Source organism: Microtus ochrogaster, linkage group LG1 (genome assembly GCF_000317375.1).
Source record: "Microtus ochrogaster isolate Prairie Vole_2 linkage group LG1, MicOch1.0, whole genome shotgun sequence".
NCBI classification, from domain to species: domain Eukaryota; kingdom Metazoa; phylum Chordata; class Mammalia; order Rodentia; family Cricetidae; genus Microtus; species Microtus ochrogaster.
The window spans coordinates 48,278,519-48,303,244 of record NC_022027.1 but is presented as its reverse complement, the minus strand read 5'-3'; the positions used below and the strand labels follow the sequence as shown (position 1 = coordinate 48,303,244).

General features: G+C 39.3%; 1 protein-coding gene across 1 annotated transcript in view; it reads left to right on the top strand.

The window, feature by feature from the left end:
• Positions 1-24,726, top strand: part of Antxr2 (ANTXR cell adhesion molecule 2) — a 177,292-nt gene that overhangs the window by 67,308 nt on the left and 85,258 nt on the right. The window contains exons 13-16 of the mRNA XM_026785367.1: positions 3,389-3,430; positions 4,241-4,336; positions 8,341-8,505; positions 8,739-8,819. Coding sequence (XP_026641168.1) covers positions 3,389-3,430; positions 4,241-4,336; positions 8,341-8,505; positions 8,739-8,819 — 384 coding nt within the window. The remainder of the gene's footprint in view (positions 1-3,388; positions 3,431-4,240; positions 4,337-8,340; positions 8,506-8,738; positions 8,820-24,726) is intronic.

Below are 24,726 nucleotides of genomic sequence, written 5' to 3'. Positions count from 1 at the left end.
GAATTCTTTTTTCCTTGCTTAAAATGGACATCAACATAGCAGTCTTACAAGGATATGAAAATAAAAGAGGCCAGAGTGTCTACCATATGGCAACACAAATGAAGGACGGTTACTGTTAGGAAGCTGAACACAGTCCTAGCCCAGTTCTGGGTTCTGTCCTAGGGGTTCCTGTCACTGTTGTGATGGATGTTGTGTCTCTTAATTCGGTAGCCTGGCATTTGATTAAGGCAGAACATGAAGGATTTATTTTTATTGTTAACCATGCATACCTCTAGACTTCGAAATATATTTAAATTTATAATAGGTCATGCACATAATTAGTTTCATATTAATTGAAAAAATACCTCTAAAATGTTCTTTTCTGGAGTGTTATGAATACAAGGCACAGGCACACATACACCCATATGGAATTGTGAAAAGTCATAGAAATGAAAAACCTATGGGAAAGATTATAACATGAAATTTTATTATATTATTAGGCTTTTCATGTTAGAGAGGACCAAAAATTAATCAAATTTACTTCCCAGATATAGAAAACTGGGATGCTCTTATGTCTTGCCAGTTGCTGTCAAGTTCACTAATTTTCCGGATTCATTGGTTGGCAGAGAAAGCTGATAACTATTTCCACTGAAATTAGCAACACTCTTACATCATGGAAATCTCGCTGCATCATTTTCACATTTTTATCAGCATTTTGCCTACTCACTTAGAGCGTGATCATGACCTAAAATACTGATGGTCCATATATCTGAAGGAAGTAGGGGGATCATCGATCTTGTTGGAGCTAGACAGATGTAGAGAGAACTTTGAGGCAGAGCTTTGTGGAAACTGATGCTCTCCCCCACTGAGACTTGCAATGACAACAGAATAGGTGGGTCATGTAGATGTACCCAAAGAGGATTGGTATCTTAGCGTTATAGATTATGTTAAGTAGAGGCTTTCCAGTAAAATGAAAACATGCGAAGGTACTCCTTGTCCTGTGTGAGTTTGATAGAAGTGACTGCATAAAGATTTTAAGCATGTATTTATTTATTTTATGTGTGTGTGTGTGTGTGTGCGAGTGCGCGCGCGCGTGTGTGCCTAAGTGTTTGTTTATATGCCACATGCACACAGGAGTCCACAGGGGTCAAAAAGAGGGCATTGGCTCCCCTGGAACCAGAGTTACCTGTGGTTGTGAGCTACCATGCAGGTTCTGGCAAATGCAGCTGGGGTTTCTGCAAGAGCAGTAACTGCTCTCAACTCCTGAGCCCCTTTCTGCCTCCTCACAGAAGGATCTTAAGCTGAAATTTAATATTCCTCTATTAGCACACACATAGATGGTCAGTATGAACTAAAAAGGAGGAGCTATGAGGGGAGAATGCTAGAGATTACATATATATATATATATACATACATACATACATACATATATATTCATTTATCTGTGCAAGATGTACATGTTTGAAGAGTAAATGTGAAATTTTGTTACAAAATGAAAGTGATCTCAGATATTTTAGACTCAGCAAAATAGAAGGGCATATTATGATCTTTCTCTAGTGAGAGCACCCTAAAGAACACTTGCAGGATATAAAGGAGACATGAATTCCAAAGTCCGTAAAATAAAATTCAGCAGTTTTTTGGATTTGGACTGTGTGCTTTGGAACTTTGAGTCCATTTTGATGAGGGGGAATGGTTGATTAAGCTTCTATTAGAAGAATATTGACCCGATTACCCAAGTTAAAATATAGGCTCTCTAAAGATACTGAGAGAAGCTAGTTGTTTAATTTTTGCCTCAAGGATTAAATGTAACCACTGGTGAAAACTATAATGATAGACTATCAATAGCATGTATATTAGTGTTAATATTTTCCTTTTTGGGCTTTTATTTTCTGAGCATTTCATACATTTGTATGATACGTTCTGATCAAATCTACCACACCGATTCTTTTCCAGTTTTTCTCTACCACGCTCACCATTATCTGCTACCAACCTTGTTCGTTCTTTTTTGAAGCCCATCAGTTGGAACGCCAAGACGAGGCAGGAAATCATGAGGTCCCAACTGCTTTGTCCAAACACCATTGAGTTTAATTGCTGAACTACATATAATAATATTATTTTGGGTTAAGTAAACTATAGTTAGGATATTGATTAATGAATATATACTAAAAATTGAACAAATAAACAACTAAAATAATAACCCAGATAACTCATAACCAGTTTATTAAAAAAGTGGATTAATCTTTAGCTCACAAATATGACCTCAATAGAAACATAGTAATTATTGGAGGCTCCAAAACAAGAAATTTATCTTCATTAGGAAGAAAAAGTGTGTGTGTGTGTGTGTGTGTGTGTGTGTGTGTGTGTACATGCATGCGCCTGCATGTGTGCACGCGCAAATGCATGCAAACTCATGTTTTCCAGACTCCAGGACCAGGGCTAAAGACTGGAAACTGCTAGAGAGAGAGTCTTTGGCTTTATATTGGGAAAAAACCTTTGAAATGATGAGTTCTTTGCCAGTCAAATGCTTTATGAAATAGTAAATTTCTCTATTGCTGTAGTCTAGACACAATTGGAACCACTGAAAGTAGAGAATTTTTAGAACATTGAAGTTTTGTTTGCGTGGACCTTGCAAATCTTTCTTTTCTGTGGTTATCCTCTTTTCCCCCCTCTCTCCTGTTTCCCTTCTTCCTTCCTTCCCTTTTCTTCCTCATTTTCTTTCCACTTCCCAGTTCTTTCATCTTTCTCTCCTCCCAACCTCCCCCTTTCTCTCCTGCCTGTCAAACTTGAAATTATGTTTTATATCCGTCCCTCCCTGTTGAATAGTGGAAACACAGAGTGACCGCAGTGAACTTGAGAGACATGTATTGACACTGGCAAGGAAAGTTTTTTAAAGTTAAGATAAAAATGAAAGCAAAGAACTCTGTGAATGTTGGGGAAGAAGGGAGAAGGATCTGTAAACACCACAGGAATTGTCATCTTCTTTGAGAAGACAGAGATTCATGGCAGGGGAGGGAAAGGGGGGAAGAGAAAAAAAATGCCTAAAATGATTGGAGAATTATTTAGAACAAAGAGACATTATAGGTTATGCCAGCATTTGTAGTGTGCATCTGGTAAGAGCGAACTACTAGAAAAGAACATTGGGAAAAACGGTGAGGTTGGCTTTGATCTTACAGAGTGAAATGCTGATAGCTGTGGTTTCATTGGGTATTCAAGATTCAAAGTATTCCTTTTAATAAAGGGGATACACAATTTTTAACCTTAAGTCAGCTTCATTTGACTATGGTTTTGCTTTAAATCTTAATCCTTCATCTCTGGAGTTGTCAGAGTAGTCATTGTTTTTTTTATACTTTATTACTTTTTCATATGTTATGGAAATTTTTACATTTTATTCTGTTTTATTTTGGGACAGGTTATCAAGGATCCTCCCCCACCACCTTCTGCACCAAAGGAGGTAAGTGATTACCTAATAAAGTGAAAAGCAGTTGTTTTATTTTCATTTGTAAATATCATTTTGAAATTATACCAACTCTATTCATATGATAGCTAAGTACTGTTTACTTTGTGAAAACCTACTGCTACTTTTTAATCTTGTGATTTCTTTCATGGAGTAGAGGAATGAGCCCTTCAATGGTAGACTGGCTACAGGATCAAAAGTCCATAGAGATTAAATATATTTTATAAATAAAGATATATTAATAGTTCTGATGACACTTATCTAAAATTGTTGAAATGTCCAAGCTGGCAGTTCGAAGATGCCATTACTTTCTTCAAAGTGATAATTTGCTATTTTATTACTCTGTCAGCTAGCATCATACTAGCAACATAAAGTAAGGAATATACTGGTAGTATGCATTCATTCTTAAAGCTTCTTTAATATAAATTTCACCCTTCAAGAGTACATATATATTGACATATGAAGTAATTGTTGAAGTGTTACCATAAGTAGAATAATCTTTTTCATTTTGAATTGACGAACATACTTGATTTCGATACACAATACTCACAGTTAAAATAAACAACTTCTTTTGGCCTAAGTGGGATGTAGGGGAATTTGGTGAAGGGGAGGAGTCTGAATCTCTTGTAGAACTGCACTTGAAATTGATGTATGTCATTATAAATGCTCCCATATACTTCAAATATCATTTTTACATTCCCTCAAAACAATGGAATTATTTAAAATATTTCAGTGTGATGAAGCTCTGACCAAAGGACATTTTTCAGAAACTGATTAAATCCACTTTTAAAAACTGTATCTCCATAGGAAGAGGAAGAAGAGCCTTTGCCCAACAAGAAATGGCCGACTGTGGACGCTTCCTATTATGGTGGTCGAGGAGTTGGAGGCATTAAAAGAATGGAGGTTGGTCCCCTAAAGAAATGGAGTGCTAATCTCAAATGTGTACTTATAGGGTTACTGAGCCACTGACACAGTGCTTCTTTTAATCTCACCCTTCATTAGTCAGCCCTGGGTTTTCTCTGGGCACATTTGTTCTCTGTGGAGTCACCCTAGCCATGTCAGAGCTGCAGAACAGCAGGCTCCATCAGTCAAAGGGCGCATTGAGAGGATTTCTGAACACTAAGGAAAAAAAAAATAGGCTTGGGTTTCCCTACTGTTTTGGAAAAAAAATTACCCCATGGAGCATCAACTTTAAGAATGCCAATCTCTCATAGTTGCAACAATGCTCTTCTTTGAAAAGGCCCAACAGTTACTTATTGTTTGACATATAATTTTTGAAATATTCAACAGGATATGACTTTATCACAAATACAGAAGAGGCACATTTTAAATTTTCAACAGTTTTTACTTAGTACTCACCAACTCTTCTAGTTAATAATACATATCATTTATTATGTTGAACTAATTTTTGTTAATCCACTAGTCTAAGGAAAAAAGCAACATAAACTCATGAAAGGATCCTGGCTAAAAAGAAATGTGATTTTATGTATCAGTCAGAGAAACCAACTTACAAAACCAGAATTTTATTTCGGCTTCGGGAGTTAACCTGTGGTTTGTAAGCCTTCTTGGTTTGGGTCTGTGTCATGCTGCTTACCATGGACAGGTGGGAGTAAACAAGACAAAGAACATCTTGCTGTCACCCCCTAGATGTGCAATCTGCAAAGGTCTAACTCTTAGACCTGCTTCTGGGTACCGCTCTTTACAGTTGCTGTCACTAAGACTTTAGTACCTGGGGCCCTAGAGAGCATTCCATATCCAAACTGCACTATTTCTCTATGCTCAAAAAAAGCACATGTATGTTCCCAGAAGCCTGCAGTTCAAACTTCAAGAGTTCTCAAAATCCAGATGTAAACTTGCACCTCCTGCTCTTCCTTCTTAGTAGAGGAAAATTTTTGAAATAGAATGAGTCAACCTCCATTGAGTCTGTTTCCATTAATCTTGAAAACTTTTGACCACATTGCTAGAATACTTTATGGATATGATGGCAAATGGGAAGATAATGGATTTTAAAATGGCAAAGAAAGCATAGCTATTTATAAAGAAGAAATTCAGTATATAAAGACACACAGTAAAGCTGAGCTGAGAATTAAGCATTATTAAAATGTCTCTATGGTGAATTAGAACGGGAAGGAGAAATCATGCATAGTATTTTGATGAGCACGCCTCTTCAAACCTGCACAGTGCTTGAGCTGCCGAGAGTCAATGAATTACAGAAGTTCTGAGGTCATCAGGGCTGGAGAACAAACCTTCAGAGCTGAAGTTAGATCAGGTCACAGTGGATACTTTCTTTTCCCCGGATTTTGCAAATCTCGTTGAATTCGAATATGTATTTAAACTGTCCTCTAGTGGAGTTTGCAGAAAGCCGGAGCAGAGCTTTTAATAACAGCTGCTATCACATCAGATCCACTACAATAACTAATAACTTCACATGGGTGTTCCTGCCAATTTCTTGTGAAACAGACTTAAAAATTTTGAAATTGCTCCTTTATTATATGGACTATGAATTTTCCCAATATGCTCTAGAAATTATGAAACTCATTGTTGATAATGAAAGCCAAGTGGGATTGGAGGCATTCAGCTCTGAGGCTTGTAGTTACCTACTGTTTCCCCATAATAAGAAAACTCTGGTTAGACTTTCTTTAGCAATCTATTTTTGTGCTTTCTTCTTTCCTCTTAGGGCATCTCACTGTGATCAACTTAAAAACGTGAAAATTTACACACACACACACACACACACACACACACACGTACACACTTTGAATTTTTTTGTAGAGTTGCTGGAAACTTCTACAGGGTGTCTTCTAGTCTTAGTCCTTGAGATTAACTGAGACTTGTGTTTGGCGAAGGTTGATGATAACCCAGAAGCTATTTCACAAAACGAAGACAGCAAACTTATTAATCTTCTTAGGCCTCCATGACTGCAGGCCATGTGTGTAATCATCAAAGCCCGGGAATGCCATGCTGGATTAGAACTCCCGTCCAACCATCTTTCACCTTTTTTTTTTTTAAATCTGAGAATGGTTCCAATGATATTTGAATCTAATTATCAAGACCTCGGCGGTTTTAACAGTGAAGGCAAAGGAGCTATTTATTTGTGTTAAAACCTACCCTTTCTGAATGGATCTGAGTTGTATCTACTTACTGCTCTACTCTGAATTACTTCTCTGAGTTGTAGCATCCATGAGTTTTCTAAACTATTCTTCTCTTTTGTTTTGTTTTGTTCCCTAAAATTGAGATGTGTCCACTGCAAGAAATGTGTACTGGTTTTAGAGTTTTAAATTCAGTTAGCTTTGTCTAAAGGTTTCATTCTAAGTGTTAGCTTATCTAGGCCAAGACTGCGATCTGAAAAAAAAAAAAAAAAGGTAATTCTTTCTCTCTCTCTCTTTTTTCTTTCTTCCTTTAAAACAAATTTAATGACCCCACAAAGAACATTCTAGCCACTGATCACATTGAAATATACAGATATACTTTAATGACTCAGCAGGGTCCACTTGAAATTGAAAACTATTCTAAAATTGTGTGTGTGTGTGTGTGTGTGTGTGTAAAACTAAGTGGCTTTATCAAAAAGCTTGCATAGTTCTTTCCATGAAAAGTAACCATCTATCTTCCTGCTAAACATTCAGGTCAGGGACTTTAAACTTTTTCTTTCACTGAGATGATGCAATGCTGTATTGTAGCACACACTGGACTGGTCTTTGCTTCTCTCCATGCATGCTGCTTGTTTATCAGGGTGATGTCCTGAGATGCTCCCCCTGATCCTGTCTGGGTAAAGTCCTTCTGCAAAGACCACTTCCTATTCCTACATTGTCAGGATACAACTTGGCTCTTAATTTCTGTTTACTGAAAAGTAAAGAAAACAATAACCCCAGTCCTCACGGTTTGTCAATATGACCAGTTCCCAGAGAAGAAAATTATCTAAAACTAGTGGGATTCGCTAATGGTCTGTGCTTTTTTTCCCCCTAAAACCAGAACCCTTTCCAATCCCTGCCTCTCAGTTAAGAATTTGCTTATCACATGGCTATATTCAGATGAGCAAAAGAACTGAAGACAGAAAGCTGTTTTGGAAAGTGAAAGGTTGTCAATGGAAATTCATACTTCCTGAATCAGTCAAATGTGAAAATTTTAAAAAGATTAATTTCTTATATGTGAGATAAATTTATACAGTTCAGAATTGTGTAAACCTTATTCAATCATCTCTTTTTGCTTATGTCCAAATCCATACCCTGCCTGGATGCTCCTTTTGTGACTTTGGGAACATTTTTTTTAACCTGTGCCATAGTTCTGTCATCTGGAGGGGAAACACATAATAATACCAGCTTCTTTGCATTTTTGTATGGATTGAATACACAGGAACACACTGAATAAATGCTACCATTATCATCTTATATATCTGAAAGTAGAATTGAACTGCACAGTCTTGCATTATCTATATATACCACAAATTGTCTATTCGAAATGATGGAGAAATCATTACGCCAGACTTAAGTGACATCATATTTTACAAATGCTTATATTGTATTTGGGTCATAATGTTAATATAATAAAGAGTGTTGAGGAAGATCCCTGGACTGTCCTGCCCAGCCAGCTTATTCTAATGGACTGGCTCCCTGTCCCCGTGAGTGACCTTATCTCAGAACACATGATGGAGGGCCCCAGAGGCATAACATCTGAAGCTGACCTCTGGCCTCCACACACATATGAACTCAAACACACATGAACATGCATACATATACACTTTCACATACACACAAGCCAATCATGAGTAGTTGGGAACCCATTAAAATTCAGAAGAAAAGGAACTAGAAGTCAATATACCCATTCATCTTCTTACACTGGCCTGGGGGCCTCCTAGGTGCTTGCTCCTCTGGGGCCTTCTGTCTGACAGAGGTGTCTCCTTCATCTTCAAGGTCCGCTGGGGTGATAAAGGATCCACCGAGGAAGGTGCAAGGTTAGAGAAGGCGAAAAATGCCGTGGTGATGATCCCCGAAGAAGAGATACCCGTCCCACCAAGACCGCCTCGGCCCAAATCCACACACCAGGCCCCTCAGACAAAATGGTACACGCCAATTAAGGTATGTGCCTGCATCTTGGGTGACATAGCTTAAACCTAACAGGGACGTAGCTTTTTTGTCTCACCTGTCCCACGAGGAAGACCAAGGCAGATCCAATAACACATACTCATTTTCGGCTCTAGCAGCAGCTTACTTTCTTAGCATAAGAGCTTCCAGGTTTTTGTATAGACTAACTTGCTTAATTGATTAATGAAACTAATCTACCCAATTTCACAAATCTAATATCTCTTTAGGGTCGTCTGGATGCACTCTGGGCTTTGATCATGAAGCAATATGACCGAGTGTCCTTGATGAGACCCCAGGAAGGAGATGAGGTTTGTGTATGGGGATCTTTTGATGGGGGGTGCACAGATGATGAAAGTAGGGAAAAATTAATGAAAATAATTTAAAACTTCCTGTTGCCATGCAGGATGGAATTGATACTGACCAGTGCACGCTCTTGTTACATGGGGTGGCTGTTAAATTTTGTTTCTGCAACACATTTGCAAGCCACTTGCAAAGCAGTGCCTTTCCAGATAATGAATTAACTAACACCATAAGCATGCCCGCTGACTTTGAAGACCAAGTGTTCTGAGTTTCTTTGTTTGGGAAGAAACAGACTGGGAATTAGCGTCTGAAGTCTTTTTTTCTCACATTTAGTAGCATTGAGATCTAGGGAAAATAACCCCAGAACCGCTGTCTTCAGTACAAGCATGTCATTGTCACAGTCTAGTCTCTGAAATATGTCAAGGCATCCTTAAAGCCTGAAGCCCCGAAGAAGTCTGAGGTGGTGATATTTAGGTCCACATACTTAGAGATGTGTTGTATTTATGCGTTTTTCTCACCAAGGGCGTCCGTTTAAAGCTCTTACTTTAAAAATACGTTTAGAATTATTGTTTTTACTATCTTTTCTAATACCTGCTCCATTTCCTCATGTAACAATTTTGGAGAAACTGTTCAAAGTCTCCTCAAATTCAGCAGCGATGGCTTTGGTTGAGAGACGCGGTGCTGTTCAGGCTGCTAGGCTGCTTTCATGGTGTGAGCTTGGCCTTTCCTCTCCTCTGAAGAAGTAAACACCATACGCATCTGCCTCAGAGGACTTTGGCTTCACTTAGGGCTGGCACGCTACTCTTTGAAACTATGAAGCAATCAGTCAAATTAGTGTTTATGTTGTGAAGTCGAGATAAAGTGTATTTAGTATTAGGTGGTTTTAGCATGATGCTTAAGAGTTTAGAAGAATTTAAAATTTAAAATTTTTACATCTAGCCCTTAGGAACATTTCAGGAATATCTGAGTTCAGACACGTAGGATAGACAACTTGAGAAATATTGTTGAACTTCCTAACATGATGTCAGTGCTGTCTGATAGGACCACTGGCAGAGAGAGCTGTGTTCTCAGAAGCAGACTCTTCCATTACCAGGCGCTGGCAGATTCTCCATAGAAACTTCCTTTTGATGGAAATTCGTGTCTTGTTTAAATTCAGATGTGGGCTCGAGTTCTGTTTCTGGAGCTCTGTGTAACTCTTCTTCCTCTTGAACACTCTAGACTTTATACTGCATTTTGCTTACCATTATTTTCAGGCCTAATCTGAGTGTGCTCTTCACCAGGTTATATATTCATCTGTTTAGTAATTTCTGTCTTATTAAGGATTAATATTGAGTGAATAGTGAGACATTGATGGGGCGGGAGATTCCAGTTTTCTTCCTAAAACCTCATATGCTGTTTTAAATATTGTGAAGAAGTTTGGGTATTTGCAAGATTTATTCTCCTAAAATTCACCAATACTTGGTTAAACCGGATTAACCATTAAACTCTAAATTATGAATATATGCTTCATATAAATATGAACTGTATTTATGTGTACAAGATCTCCATTTACATCCAATTATCAGCTTGCTCTAAAGATTTACTTTCCAGTGAAGTGTTGCATTAAATATTAGAAAGTCTGTTAAATAATGTGTTGTCAGAACAGAGACACATGTTAAATTCCTATTGAGATAGTTTGACTATAATATCAAGTAACTCATTGAAATAAATGTTATTTGATATTAAGGTCAATTCCTCTAAAAATTTTTGAAATTTGTCAAAATGTAAATTAGTTTCATTAGTAATTTGATTTTCCTGTGTCTCCTGTGTCCATCACATTTTTTTTGGTATGCATTCATATATGCAGACAGAACATTTACTTTGCTTTGTGCTCTTTATGTAGTGTTCGTGTTGGTACAGAAGTGTCAGAGTGTGATTGTAAAATAACTCGCTCATTTTAGGTATTATGAAGGCTCTGAAACGCCAGATTTTTAGATGGGGGTGTTCGTTTACATTGTCAGGGCATAAATAATATCCCCCCCTCCCCCCCGCGGGTCTGGATACCAGACAGTCACATCCTCTGAAGGTGGAGGAGAAGGCTGACTTTAAGCCGCATGACAGCTAATAAAGCACAATTGTTCGCAGGGCCTGACTAATGGCTCCAAGGAACACAACCCCTGCCTACCCAGCAGCTTGTTCTGTGCTTTGGAAAACAGCCTTGTCATTTATGTAGGAACAGTTTCCCGCAGATTCTGCCTCCCGAGAGCTCAGTCTAATAAACAAACCCGCGACCACAGAACTGAAGTTGCCAGGGAGTCCCGCAGGTGGGGCAGCGAGCCCTTCCTGGCGCATTTGGAGCCGAAGCTGTGCTGGGGCGCAGAGGCCGCGGGGCTGCCGGGCTGAGCTCTGAGCGCCCTGAAGTCCTTGATGCGGAGGCTCAAGTCGGTGCGAGCTTTATCAAAGCGGCCGCGGGGGCGGGCGGGCTCCCAGCGCGCGGCTGCGGGCGAGCGCGGGCTTTGATGCGGGCGGCAGGTCCTGGGAGTCGCGGGTTTGGCGGCCAGGTGCGCGCTAGCAGGTTGTCCCGACATCTGCTGGCGGCCGCGGCGGCCCGATTGTCAGCCGAGGTAGTTGAGAGCGGCAGGACCGTTTTGGTCTTGCGCACGCTGCCTGGAGGCCTGAAACTCCAAAGGTAGGAGCGGGGTGGACACAGCTGCGCTCCCAAACTTGCCGGAGGCACAAATAGGAGATCTAATGCAGTTTGACTCCACGGCGGTGGGGGGACAGGACAGAGAGCCACTTCAGAGACAACTTACCGCTGCAACATCTGCCGCCAAGTTTCCAGGGAGTGACAGGGGACAGCAGGTACAGATCGAAGTCTCTGCACAAACAACCTCCATTACGCCCTGGACTCTTTTGAAGGGTCTCCATCAAACAGGCCCGAGTCCGCAGCAGGAGTTTGTTTGGTTTTCAAAGCAGTGTTTTGTGTGTGTGTGTGTGTGTGTGTGTGTGTGTGTGTGTGTGTGTGTGTGTTTTCCCCTCAATAACAAGGTAATTTATAAATGATGCATTACCATGCGTCCTCCTTTTTTTTCTATGACAAGAGAGTTGAGAAGCGGAAAGGCAAAGAAAGAAGAAAGCACAGAACTAGTTTGGAGTTGTTCCACAAACCAATTAAATCCCCAGGACCTCCTTGACAGTGTTCGAGGTTATGTTAACCTTCAAATGGCTCCTGGTCCGCCAGTGGGCAGACAACAACTTACACATCCTACAGAAGAATCTCAGAACACGCCTGAAATGCATGGACTTCTGCTCCCTGCTGTTCCATGTTCAGAACTCAGAGTTTTATCTCTCCAGATGGGAAATTTAAGGTTCTTTTTTCAAATGAATGTGGAGGGTTTTTTTTTTTTTTCCATTCAGTAAAACAAAAACCTAGGAAATTGAATTCACTTCAGTTTGTTTCTTATTTAAGGACTCCATACCTGTAGTGCCCCAAAACAAAGAGACATTTTTTTTTTCTCTTGGAGAGAGAAGACCCCCTTTTTAGCGGGAAGAAATTTCATCAATTTGACTTTTACCAAAAATGTTGCAGAGTCATGATCATGCACAGGTGTATAAATGGGATGGGTTTAAATACCCGCCTGGGGAGAAGGAGTTCCGGGCTATGGCAAGAGAATAAAGCCTGCCGTCCTGTGAATTATGCCACCATCTAGTAAACTGGCTGCATGATCACCTGCTTGAGATGGTGAGAGCTGCCTATGCAAATGTGTGATTTGGAGCAAAGGATTAGCCATGGAGCAGGGCCTGGGAATAGAAGCTGGAACTGGTCAGGTCACTTCGGATAGTAGAGACGGAAGCCGCACAGGTACAAGAGGCATTTTAGGCGAAGCCAGACCTAGTAAGTGGAGAACACTTATGAACTATCCTGATGTGCTTTGCTTTCTATAAAATGACTGATGTCCCAGCACTTGGGAGGCAGAGGCAGGCGGATCTCTGTGAGTTCGAGACCAGCCTGGTCTACAAGAGCTAGTTCCAGGACAGGCTCCAAAACCACAGAGAAACCCTGTCTCGAAAAACCAAAAAAAAAAAAAAAAAAAAAAATGACTGATGTCCCTTCTGACAGAACATCAGTCCTCCAGTTTTTTAAAAGTTCATAGCAAAACAAGACAAAAGGCATCAAGATCATAAAGAGCGTAAACTCGTTTCGAAGGTGCCGAAGAGCTTTGTAACTGCAGAGGCCAATGACTGAATTCCATCTTCAGTTTATATCCTGCCTGTCCACGCCCCTGTTAGCCCTGCTTCTGAATTCCCATGCTCAAACAAGCAGGCCTGACCCTTCTTGCATCACAGCTTCTTCAGTGACTCCAGTGTTCTGATGGATCACTATGAGCTGCCTGGTGTTCATGAATCGTGTGATACTGAATACTGTTCAGCCGCTCCATCCTCAAACTGACCACCGCCTCCGCATCAGGGCTTCCCATCCCCTGCTTTGGTTGTCTGTCATGTTTGCAGTGTGAACTCTTGTGGATTTTCGTGAGGATGTTGATCTCTTAATCAAATGGTTCTATATCTTGAATCCTTTTGGTGCCTGGATGTACACTGTTAATGACTGCAACTAACTACAGCTTACAACCTGTGAGTGGCACACATCTGAATGGTAAAATTCCCATGAGAACAACCCACGGCAGGAACACGCCATTGTTATGGCACCCCCACTGACTGCTACAGAGTTCCAGGTCTGTATAGACAGGCATTCATTTGCACTGCGGTTGTATAGATGTATCCAGTAGTACAGAACACATTTACTTTTTATGAAAGTCATCATCTTGCACTGGAGATTAGCATTCATCGAGAGTGCTCTTTCAGTTCTATTTCTTAGCTTAACTAAAACCACCTCTTAATTGTGTAATAAACAGGTGCGTGTTAATTCATTCTGGTTTCCTGAAGTGAGATGCAAGATACATAAAATTCAATTGCTTAAATTACAAAACTAGATGAATATTTTTTCTCTTCAGACCTTTTCTTTTTTATTTTTATTATTATTTTTTAGGACAATCTTTTTTTTTCTTTTTACATATCAATCCCAGTTTCCACTACCTCCCCTCCTCTTGCTCTTCCCACCTTCCCCTCACCCCAACCCGCATCCACTCCTTAGTCTTCCCATGGGGAGTCAACAAAGATGAATTTTAAAGGATCTATAAATAGTATTTGGATGCTTACTGAACATTTTAATAAATTGATAAAGAAAAATATTTTTCTTTATCGTACATAATATTATACATAATGTTAGGATAAACACCTCTTTTTAGATTAATGTGCTGCTTTCAGAAATATAAATTTTCCTTCTTGTATAAGCTCTGGCTGGCACAGTGAAAGAATACGGCAAGAAGGGTCTTCACCAAGGAAGAGAGCACCAGTAGCCTGTCCAATGACAGACAGCCCTGAAAACGTGCATACAAGTAACAATATATGGGATAAGCAGGTGTATTTATGAATGCACATGAATAAACCTGTATGCATGCAATACCAATAAATGAATGAAGAAGCTGTTTATTTGAGATGTAGGGGGTATATGGAAGGGTTTGAAAGGGAAGGGAGAAATGTAATTATAACACCAAACATAAAACAAAAATGTTTAGAAAAAGGCCAAAACTGACCTCAGTGTTCCAGGACTGAACACAGTATTTTCATAAGCTCAGTGTGTGCTGAGATGGGAGCATCCTGAGAGCATCCACACAGTCATCCCTCCCAGAGGAGAAATGACCTCACAGAGTTACTCTTTAACATTTTCACCTCCCTTTGTGTTCTGAGTACTTTGTACGTAAGCTTTTAAAAACAGTACTTGTTTATTATATATGTATGTGTATGTGCATGTGTGTATGTGTGTGCACCTTAGTGTGTATGTTTGTGCGTCACATGCAGGCTCCTGGAGAGGCTAGAAGAAAGTCGTTAGATCCTCTGAGACTAGAGTCGCAGGCAGTTGTGAGCCATCAGGTGGATGCTGGGAACTGGACCAGGCTCCTCTGCAAGAGCAGAAGTGCTTTTATCTGCTGATCCATCTCTCTCATTTTATTTAATCTTAATATAATTGTTATAAAGGAGAAATGCATCTCTAATCAATCACTTCACAGATTATATAGCTGGCTCACACTCGCTGTATATAGGTTTTGAAGTTGCAGCAATCCTCCTGCCTCAGTCTCCTGAGTGCTAGATTACAAGTGTGTGCCAGAATGCTCAAGTGTCCTTGGATTCTTAAAATAATGTGTACTCACGTAAACACGTTATCTAAATAAATAATGCTTTTAGGGACAGAGTCTTGTTTACTTTGCTAAGTACTTTAAGAAGCATTTCTTTTATTTTTAAGATTAGACTATAATTACATTCTCCTTTTTTCCACCCCTTCCTCCAAGCCCTTCTGCATATGCCTAATTCATGACCTCTATTTCATTGATTGTTACATATATTTGTGTATGCATATGTTTATGCATATATGTATTTCAAAACACAAGTCTGTTCAGATGTAGACGGAGACTGCTCTTTCATTTCCTGACTGCAGAGACCCAAATAATCACACAGAAGCTGTATTAATTACAACACTACTTGGCCAATAACTTAGGCTTATTATTGGCTAGCTTTTATATCTTAAAATAATCCATTTCTATTATTCTGCATATCGCCACAAGGCTGTGGCTTACTAGATAAGTTTATAGCGACTGTCTCCACTGACAGCTACATGGTATCTCCTGACTCTTCCTACTTTCTCTCTATGTCTCTGTTGGGATTTTCTGCCTGGCTTTGCTCTGCTAAACTTTAGATTCACATGATATTTCTTAGCAAGCTGGTTAATGTCCTGAATACTAACTATGTGTCTTTCTTACATACATATATCTTAAAGACATATATGTATACCTACATAAAATTTATACTCAATAATTTGATTGGTTACTATGCATATTTAGTTTTGAATAACAATTGCATATTTGAAATGGGCTTTTAAAATAGAGCTGCTTCCTTCTTAAAATAAATGCTCTACCAACATATTTCATGGCACTAATAATTTCTCATTTATTCTGAATTTGCTGTATTTTATGACGTACATTTAGAATCTTCCCAAGGGAAAAATCAGACACACAAATAAATCCCATTTATATTTAATCATCTAACAGAGTTAGTAAGTCTGCAGATTACTGCAGTAGAATATTCATATAGCATATTTACATATGTAGCATACTGATAAAAATTGTAGAATAAAAGGTGGTTTTTTTTTTCTTTTTCCAGCAGTTTCCTTCATTTATTTCAGTCCCATCTTAGCTCCTAACCCTGGTGTGCCCCAAGTCCCAATCCTTGGTCATTTCTCTGGTGGAGAGCCCAGAGAAGCCCCGTGATTTGTTATCACCATTAGGAACATCTTTCCCAGGCAGTTCTGCCCGCCCTTCTGACTTGCACCTGCACATTTGAGAGCTTATATGATTTTCCACTTGGTTGCCCAGTTGTCCCTACACTATCTGTGTTTAACTGGACTTAACCATGTGACTCAGAAAGGCTTTCCGCTTTGGGCTGTAACATTCTCTCCGTCATTTGCTCTATCCTTTAAGGTCCATCTAAGGACAGACACGTGGACATGCCCATGTCTATGTAGTTCTTAGGACTCTGTAAGGAGCATCAAGGAGATTTTGGCGTTCTGAGTCTGGGTACAGTATCCTAGCTGTCATATTTATGAGCTCGACTCAATGCACAGAATTCCGTAAACAAATGTCACTTCTAGTTTTGTTGTAATTTATTAAAATGAGTGATGTGTTAGATCCTAGAGATACGCAAGAAAAATGTCACTTGACTTTGTAAGTGTAAGTATTTCTATGATCATTACTTTGTATTTTACTATCCTACACTTTCCTGGAAATAAAGTGTTGGGAAGATGAAGACAAAGCAATTCTAATATTTGACAAGTTTGAATAATTACCTATTAAGGCACAGTAGGAAATAGTGGTACATAAAAATGTTATTTTATGGAGCTAAGAATTGTCGTTTTTGCATGGTGATCAATTTCAAGTGATAATGAACTAAATTAAGCATTTTTTGAGTATGACACAATAATTTTCATCTAGGTTGAATTCTGCACAGATGAAGATTAGTTATTTTTATAAATTTACTTTACTAGATCATGACTTTTTTTGCTTAAAGTATCATTTCCACCATTTTTTTTTCTAAAAATGTATTTGATCTTTGCTTTCTATTGGATCCAAGAAAAGTTTTAAGCGATGGGCATTCTTGTAGGTACATAGCAGTCCCTGCCAAACCGTGCGGCTCTTGTCAATCATACATTGCCTCATCACTCACGCAGCTGGCTGGCATGTAGCTTATGTTAGCTCCCTGTCTCATTGTTCGACTTTACAGAAATACTGGCTCTTCATGGTGAGAAAGCTGACAATCTATTTGGATCCTACTGTCTGGAAAAACCTGTGATGGCTTAAGCTGTCCTCTGAATCCAGATTTATGAACTAGTCCTAGATCCTAACTAGATTAGTGCCTTTTCTATTAACTGCTAAGTAAGGCAGCTGTCTGAGCTGCTGGTTGTAAATTTGCTCATGTCTTTTCTGCTAACTCTGCTGCAAAAAGCAGCGGATAAGAGGATCAAAGTTTCAGAACCTTTGTTTTCACAGCCCGCAATGAACTTGGAAGGGATGATGGGGAAGATTTGAAGAGGTAAAAGCACGCTTTGCATTGGGGAAAAGGGGATGGTTTCTGTCATTAATCTTAATTATTTGCCAAGGATTTCAGACCTCAGTTATTAATACTGATGTTAAGCCCTTCATTTGTCATACTTTGCTATCACACACTGTTTTACAAGATAAGAATTATAAGAAGAGGCAGTGAGGTGTGTGTGTGTGTGTGTATGTGTGTGTGTGCGCGCGTGCATGCAGTACATGCATGCTTGTGTGCATATATGCATGCACACATGCAAGTGCCTGATAGAAATATTTTCATTTGTATCTTTCAAGCATTTTCTTGTGTTAATGTTCAGGCCTTCACTTTTTGACAGCTACTGTGAGCAAGCAGAAATGATGGACAAGTAACAGTAAATCCATATAAAATCTCTAGATAGTGCTTAGCAATAAGTCTGAATAATGTTACTTTCATGTTTACCTCAATACAAAATACTTCACTGAAGGGGAGATGTCAGGCCTGGAGTGACATAGAAGAATGAGAAGCAGAGCTAGAATAAGGAACAGAGAGAAGAAGGGAAGGAGGGAGGGAGGGAGGGAGGAAGGGGCGGAGGGACGGTGGGGGGAGAGAGAGAGAGAGAGAAAGAATAAAACAGATGAAGAAACAAAGGACTTTTATTTCTCAGAACAAAATTCAAGATATAGGAACATATAATTTTTGTTTAGGTGATACACAACAAATTATGTATTTTTATAGAATGCAATCCCGATCAATTTGAAGCAAAACAAATTATCCCATCTCTTCTTAAAATCCTGTCTCTAGCTGGGCAGTGGTGGTGCACGCCTTTAATCCCAGCACTCAGGAGGCAGAAGCAGATGGATCTCTCTGTGTTTGAGGCCAGCCTGCTCTACAAGAGCTAGTTCCAGGTCATGCACTAAAGCTACACAAAGAAACCCTGTCTCGATAAAACAAAAACGAACAAAAAATAAATAAATCCTGTCTCCCTCCTTTTTCTTACTTCCCATTAACTTCTATTTACTCTTAAGTCTATAACAGTATCCTGTATTGCTTTTCAATGAAAAGTTGTAACTACTTATATTACTTATGAGTATTTTTGTCTGCCAAAAATGACTTATAAATCTTCAATGGAAACATCTTTTAAAAATAGATAAAGCTCAGAACTTCTGAAATAAAACTTCAGGGTTATATTCTGTGTTTTCCATGTGTTTGGATAAAAATATATCAGTGGCAAAATATGTAATGTATGGAACTATTGTAGCTTTTCCACATGAGCCCTGAGTTGATAGCAGTGACCTATACTTCAGGAGTAAGATTTAGTCAGAGGACTGGATATTATCAATTATCAGCAGATTTAGAGTCATACATTAGACTTTGAGGTGTCACTCTTCTTTGCATTGCTGTTTGCTTTGTTTGCTTTGCTTTTTTTAATTTAGTACATTCCTCAACAACGTAGGAGAAATATAAAGATGTAATACTCTATTAATCCACTTACTTAAGCTGTATGTAGAAGCTACTGCAGATGCAAAAGCCTGTTGATGCCAAAAGTTTAGGCTTTAATTTATAGGCTCTAAAGAGCCCACAGAAGCTTTGATTGGTCAGTAACACAATGCAAAGGTTAGGACTGTGCTCTTAGAAGCCTCTCAGATTGTGGTGAGCAAGCAAAGTGTTTCACTGAGTAGCTTAGACTCTATTGATAGTTCTATTTTATTTTTAGTCTTTCTTTATGGATCACTAGTGGAATTGCATGAAGCTTTTAGGACAGCAGCTACTGGGTTGAGACCAGCAGATTCTTGTGTAAAAGAAGTCTCCTGATAGAAATAGTACTTTTCATAGTACCAGTTTTGCTTTATGAACCTGGGATATTGTGAAGCCTTGTTTAGGATGTTTCTTGGTTTTTTAGAGGACTCTTTTCTTGCTTCTTAGAAATATTTGGGTAGACCATTGAGGCTGAGAATTTCAGAATTTGTAATGTTGTGTGCATCTGTGCATGGGCGTATGTGTGTTGGGTTGAGGGGTGATTGGTTGTCTACTAGTGTAGAGAAAACAGGTGTAGTATTCTTGAGGATATTTGTGCCTTTCTTTTTATAGGATGGAGTTAGAACCTCAGGTCATCCAGCAGCCCATGAGCACCCATTGCATCTTTGGGTTGTTTAATATGTTATCTCATTTTCGTCTTAACAGTCTCAGAGTTAGACATCATATCAGTCCCATTTTACAGATGAAGCTAATCAGATTCCATTTAGTACCTTCCTCAACATCTCACTGTTGCAAAGTAGTTGAGCCTCGACTCAAATTCAGGCTTTGCGATATCTTGTTGTTGTCTTATAACCCACTAGCTTTGAACGTATGGCAACCCCCCTTCCTCAGCTTCCTGGGTTATAAGCAGATGCCAGCTCATTTGATTCCATGCTATCATTTTACAGTGCACCTTATATTTTGGAAAACCAGTTTAAAATGAGGGTAATTATACAGGTGTAGAGATGCTTTTAAATTTTGAGTTTTGAATTTGACAACTACATCATCATTATTGATACATCGCCTTTGTCATGCATTCAGAGTGCATGCATATTACTCTGTGGTAACACATGTAGTTTGCTTTTAATTTGTGTGCATCAATGAATAAAACTTGATGTATCTGAGTGGCATTGAATTCCACAGGAAGTTCACAGGCTGCAGGGTAAGGAATAACTGAACCGAAATCGACTCAGCGGTGTGTGATTTAACCTCTTTCACTGCAGCTTTCATCCGTACTTTTAATTCTGTGCCCCAAGAGAAGAGAATGTGCAGGGGCAGAAGAGAGATCAATAGCCAGTGTGTGCAGGAATCACAACCTGTTTGAGTCGGAGAGGAGGCTTGTTGGCTAAGGGTGGAATGAACGTAGCTTCTAACACTGTTGACAACTGGAAAGGCTACTTCACAGGAGCCCACGGGCGTGAGATTTCTACACGCTCATTGATTTGTGTCACTGTATCACAATTTTCTTAATTTCTGGATTTTTCATATGTGTAGAGTTTGAAAAGGTCCCCCAAATATGTTGGGGTATATGAGCTCATCTTTTTATTTATTTTTTAATCAAAATCTATACAAGACAGCTCTATGACGAAGGTCCTTTCCATTTTGCTCAGGACGGGATCTCTGGATCCTGCCTATCACCCTTCAGAAAGAGACTTCAAAGAGAAGCTGTGTTGGCAAAATCTAACTTACTAGTAACAAATATATTTTTACAACAACATATACTTAGCAATAAGACATTTCCTAGGCTAACCATGCTTAAGAAAAAACATAAACATTTTATCGGAACGTATAAGCTGAAAAATGGCAAGCATTCTTTACGCTAGTCTGAAATCTGCTCAAGAGACTGCTGCAAAGCCACGAGCCTGGCTCCATGGTGGCCTCTTTCTGCTGCGGGTAGGCTTTACAATAAATTGAAAATAGTTGCATATGGAAGGAAGCAAAGGGGGTGAAGAGTTAAGAGATCCATATAGCTAGTTGTCTGCTAGTGTTCTATTTTTATAACAACTCGATTTTTAAATGATTTTTCCTCAGTGAAAGAGAATTTAATATATGGTATTAGATTATTCCCACAGTCATTTTGGTAGGCTACAATTTGCTCCTGGGTGTGGCAAAACCAGAAACTACAAGCTCTCCTTTTCTTTAATAGTTGTTCACAGAAGAGCACAAATGCGTCCCTGTCACTAAATAAATACAGATACATGGAACTCTTCTCCCGTTGGGTCACACTAAAATTGATTTTTCAAGCAAGGCTAACAATACTAGACACATGCTAAATGAAAATCAATCACTGTGATTTAAATCAGATAAATACACTTCTATTATTAAGTGCTCTTTCTCCATTCAGCTCACCGGATGGCAGAGAGCACCCATCTAGTCTTTGACCTCTAGCCCCAGGTTTCAACAGACCTCTGAGGAAAATGGCTGGTTTGTGGTTCTTTTTATAGCAGACTTACCCTTACTTCCGATCAAGTAGATGAAAAGTATATTTTAGATTGTTTATAAGTATAAAGATACTAATGAACTATACATTTCTAGACACTTTACAGATCAAATGCATGTAATGCTTCATTAAGGGTAGACTACAAAGCCAGTTTTATTAAAGCTAAAACTTCAGTTTTACACACCCCATGGGAGACTAATGGCTTCAAGTGAGACGCTTTGAAAGACTTTCCTGGCATGGCATGGTAATGCTAAGATTGTTGATGTTACTATTTTGCCAAATAATGCCTTTGTACTGAATAGAAACCAGCAGATTTCCCTGCTCCCAGGATGTCATTTTGGGTATTCCTGTATAAACACAATAGTATTAGTTTATTAGTAGCAATAATAAGCCACTTTGCTTAGTGGCAGACTGGAGAAAAGTATTAAAGTCAAGCATGGTGGCTCACCCCTGTAATTCCAGAACTAAGGAGGCTGAGGTAGAAGGATCATTGTGAGTTCAGAGTCTGTTGGATTACAGAATGAGTGTCTCCAACACCAAGGCAGAAGCTGGTGAGATGATTCAGTGATTGAGTACTGACTACTCTCTTAAAGGATCCCGGTGCTCTCTACACCACATGATAGCTCACTGTAACCCTGCTTCCCGGGAATCTGACACCCTTCGCTGGTCTCTGTGGGCACCAGGGATTTGAGAGGTTACACAAAATGGACACACCTGCAAACACTTCTACATTAAAAAAAATAGAGAGAAAAGAAAAATATGCAGTCTGTATCTTAAATGTAAGTCATTTATTTGTAGTAAATCCTTTCACTCCTCACGTTCTCTCCTCACTTGCATCTGTTTGCTATTTTGTTTCTACAGGAGGATTTGAAACACATTTCTGTTTCCTAATTTTGTTTTGAGGCAAAATATTTTCCAATAAAATTAGAGAAAAGAGTTACAAGTTGCTACTTAACGCATCTAAAGAGATGTTAGGGTTTTTCTTTTAAATTTAAAAGTGATTGGATAATCCACACTTACTAGATGTTTATTTTGCTCCACTAGGGGTAGTCAATAGGTCTTGAAAAACCATAATCGGTCAGGCTATGGAGGCTGACAATTGATATCCCAGCATTTGGAAGGCTTAGAGAACTGACATGAATTTGGGGCTACCAAGGGCTGTATAGCGAGTTACAGGCCAGTCTGAGCTGCAGAGTGAGAGTCTATTCCAAGCAAGCAAACAAATGAAAACAAACAAAAAACATCAGACCCCAAACAGTAAAAAATCAAACTAGCAAATTCCAAAAGATACAATCTATTCAGAATAAGAAAGGCAATTAGCTAATAAAACAAGAATAAAGCTGTTTATACAATCTACACTTGCTCTAATGTCTAATTAAATTTCTCACTATTTTATGTTCTAGAAATCTATTATAGTACTGTCAGTCAAAATGTATTTTGAAAATAGTAATTTCACTTTATACTCATTTTAGCAATATGCACAGGAATTGACTACAAATGTTTATACTATATAGCAAACAATGGCACATATGCACATACATATATTACTTACATGCATATATAGTTACATATGTGACAACTCCACAATTATAATTTTCTACCAATTAATTGATCGTTTTATATTGTATGCTAGAATTAGAACATGAGAGGCATAGCAATATAATAAAATTAACCTTTTTTTTTTGAGCAGCCACTATGTTCAGGCAATGTGTGAGACCCCAAATATTTAACATGTATTCATCAACAGGTTTGTAACCTACTCACAGGACCAGGAGTTGGCAGGTGGGAAGTAAATAATAAAAAATTCAAACATCAGCTCAAGGCACAGAAAGGGTGTGTGGAAATTGAGTGGCCGTTTAGTAATGGCTGGTCTAGATAGCGCGGCCTTCTGGGTTAAAGCAAAACAGTCCACCTGTGGAGCATGAGGTGAAGTGAGAGCCGAGGGAACAACACAGAACAGAGGCAGTTCTGCAGGAGTGGACCAGGTGTAGAAGGAGGGAAAGTTTGGCTCAGTTATCCCGAGCCTTGGAACTATGGCTGGGAGATAATTGGGGATGCTAAAAAGTCTCCTGCAGGTCTAGAGGGCCTAACATGCTAGTCTATTTGACTACCAGGGAGTGGCTGACAAGTATCTATGGCTTTATTTCTTAAACTTTGGGATGAAGAAAATCCACATCTCTCAGACTAAAGAGACTTTAATTAGCTTCTACTAATTTTGTTGTCCAGCTTCATGAAAATGAAGCTACGAGCAGAAGGAAGCTGGAGCTTGTGGAACCTCCCAGTTAGAGTTGAGGGGTCAGAGTAGTAAAGGTAAGCCTGGAAATTCAGATGCAAACCTGAGAAAGCACCTCAGCTAATGCCCTGAGCTTGGAGGAGAACGTTGGATATGCTTAGTGGAAAAGGCATGGCATAAAAGTCAGGCCCAGATGCCAGCACTGTGTAAGTGTGTCAGGACTGAGGATGGCTTCCTTGATATCACTTTCTTTCTTGGACCCAACCCAGCACCTGCTCTGGTTCTTATGTGCTGTGTTTGTAGCTCAGGCTGGTGTTGAACTCGCAGCAATCCTTCTGCCTTTGCGCCCAGCTACTGCATCAAGCCGTGGTAATTGCATCTAAATTTTTGGACAGAATCTTGAGCTCTCCTTGGCATAACTTTTTGTTTCCCAGTACTTTTGCCTTTTGCAGTGTGAAACACATAGTGCCTTCCGCGTCTGAGGGAAGAAAGGATGGCAAAGGAGAAGAAAGGAGAAATCGTCTTCTGTTTGAAAAATTATGAAGCTCTTAACACTCCACAGCCATTTCTAAATAGCTCCTTTCCTCCAAGTACTGAAGGCATGTAGCTTCTGGAGATAGGCCCTTTCTTCCCTCTAGAACAGTCAAGCTTTTATAGATTGAAGAGGGTCCTGACTGAGGGCTGAGGGTCTGTAGACTCTTAGAAGCAATTATGTTTTTAAAAATTGGCATTAAAGGGTGACGTTTGATTTCTGAGGACAATAGTATGCTTAGTAACTATTAGAACCATCAAGAAGTAACAGAGGATATGAGAAAGGGATTCAGGGCTATCTTTCTACAACGGGATCCAGGACCAAAGACTGACGAGTCTTAGAATTAGCACTGGATTAAAAGTAATATGAGTGGAACTGAGCAAAATCATGAATTCTTGGTGAAACCTTTCCAGAAGTAGGAGAGTTTTCATCTGTGTGTTCGTCTGTGTGTGCCAGCACATACTACTCATGTGTTCTCAAGCATGTGGGGGCCAGAGACCCATCTTAGGGTCTTCCTCTATATCCCGTCACACT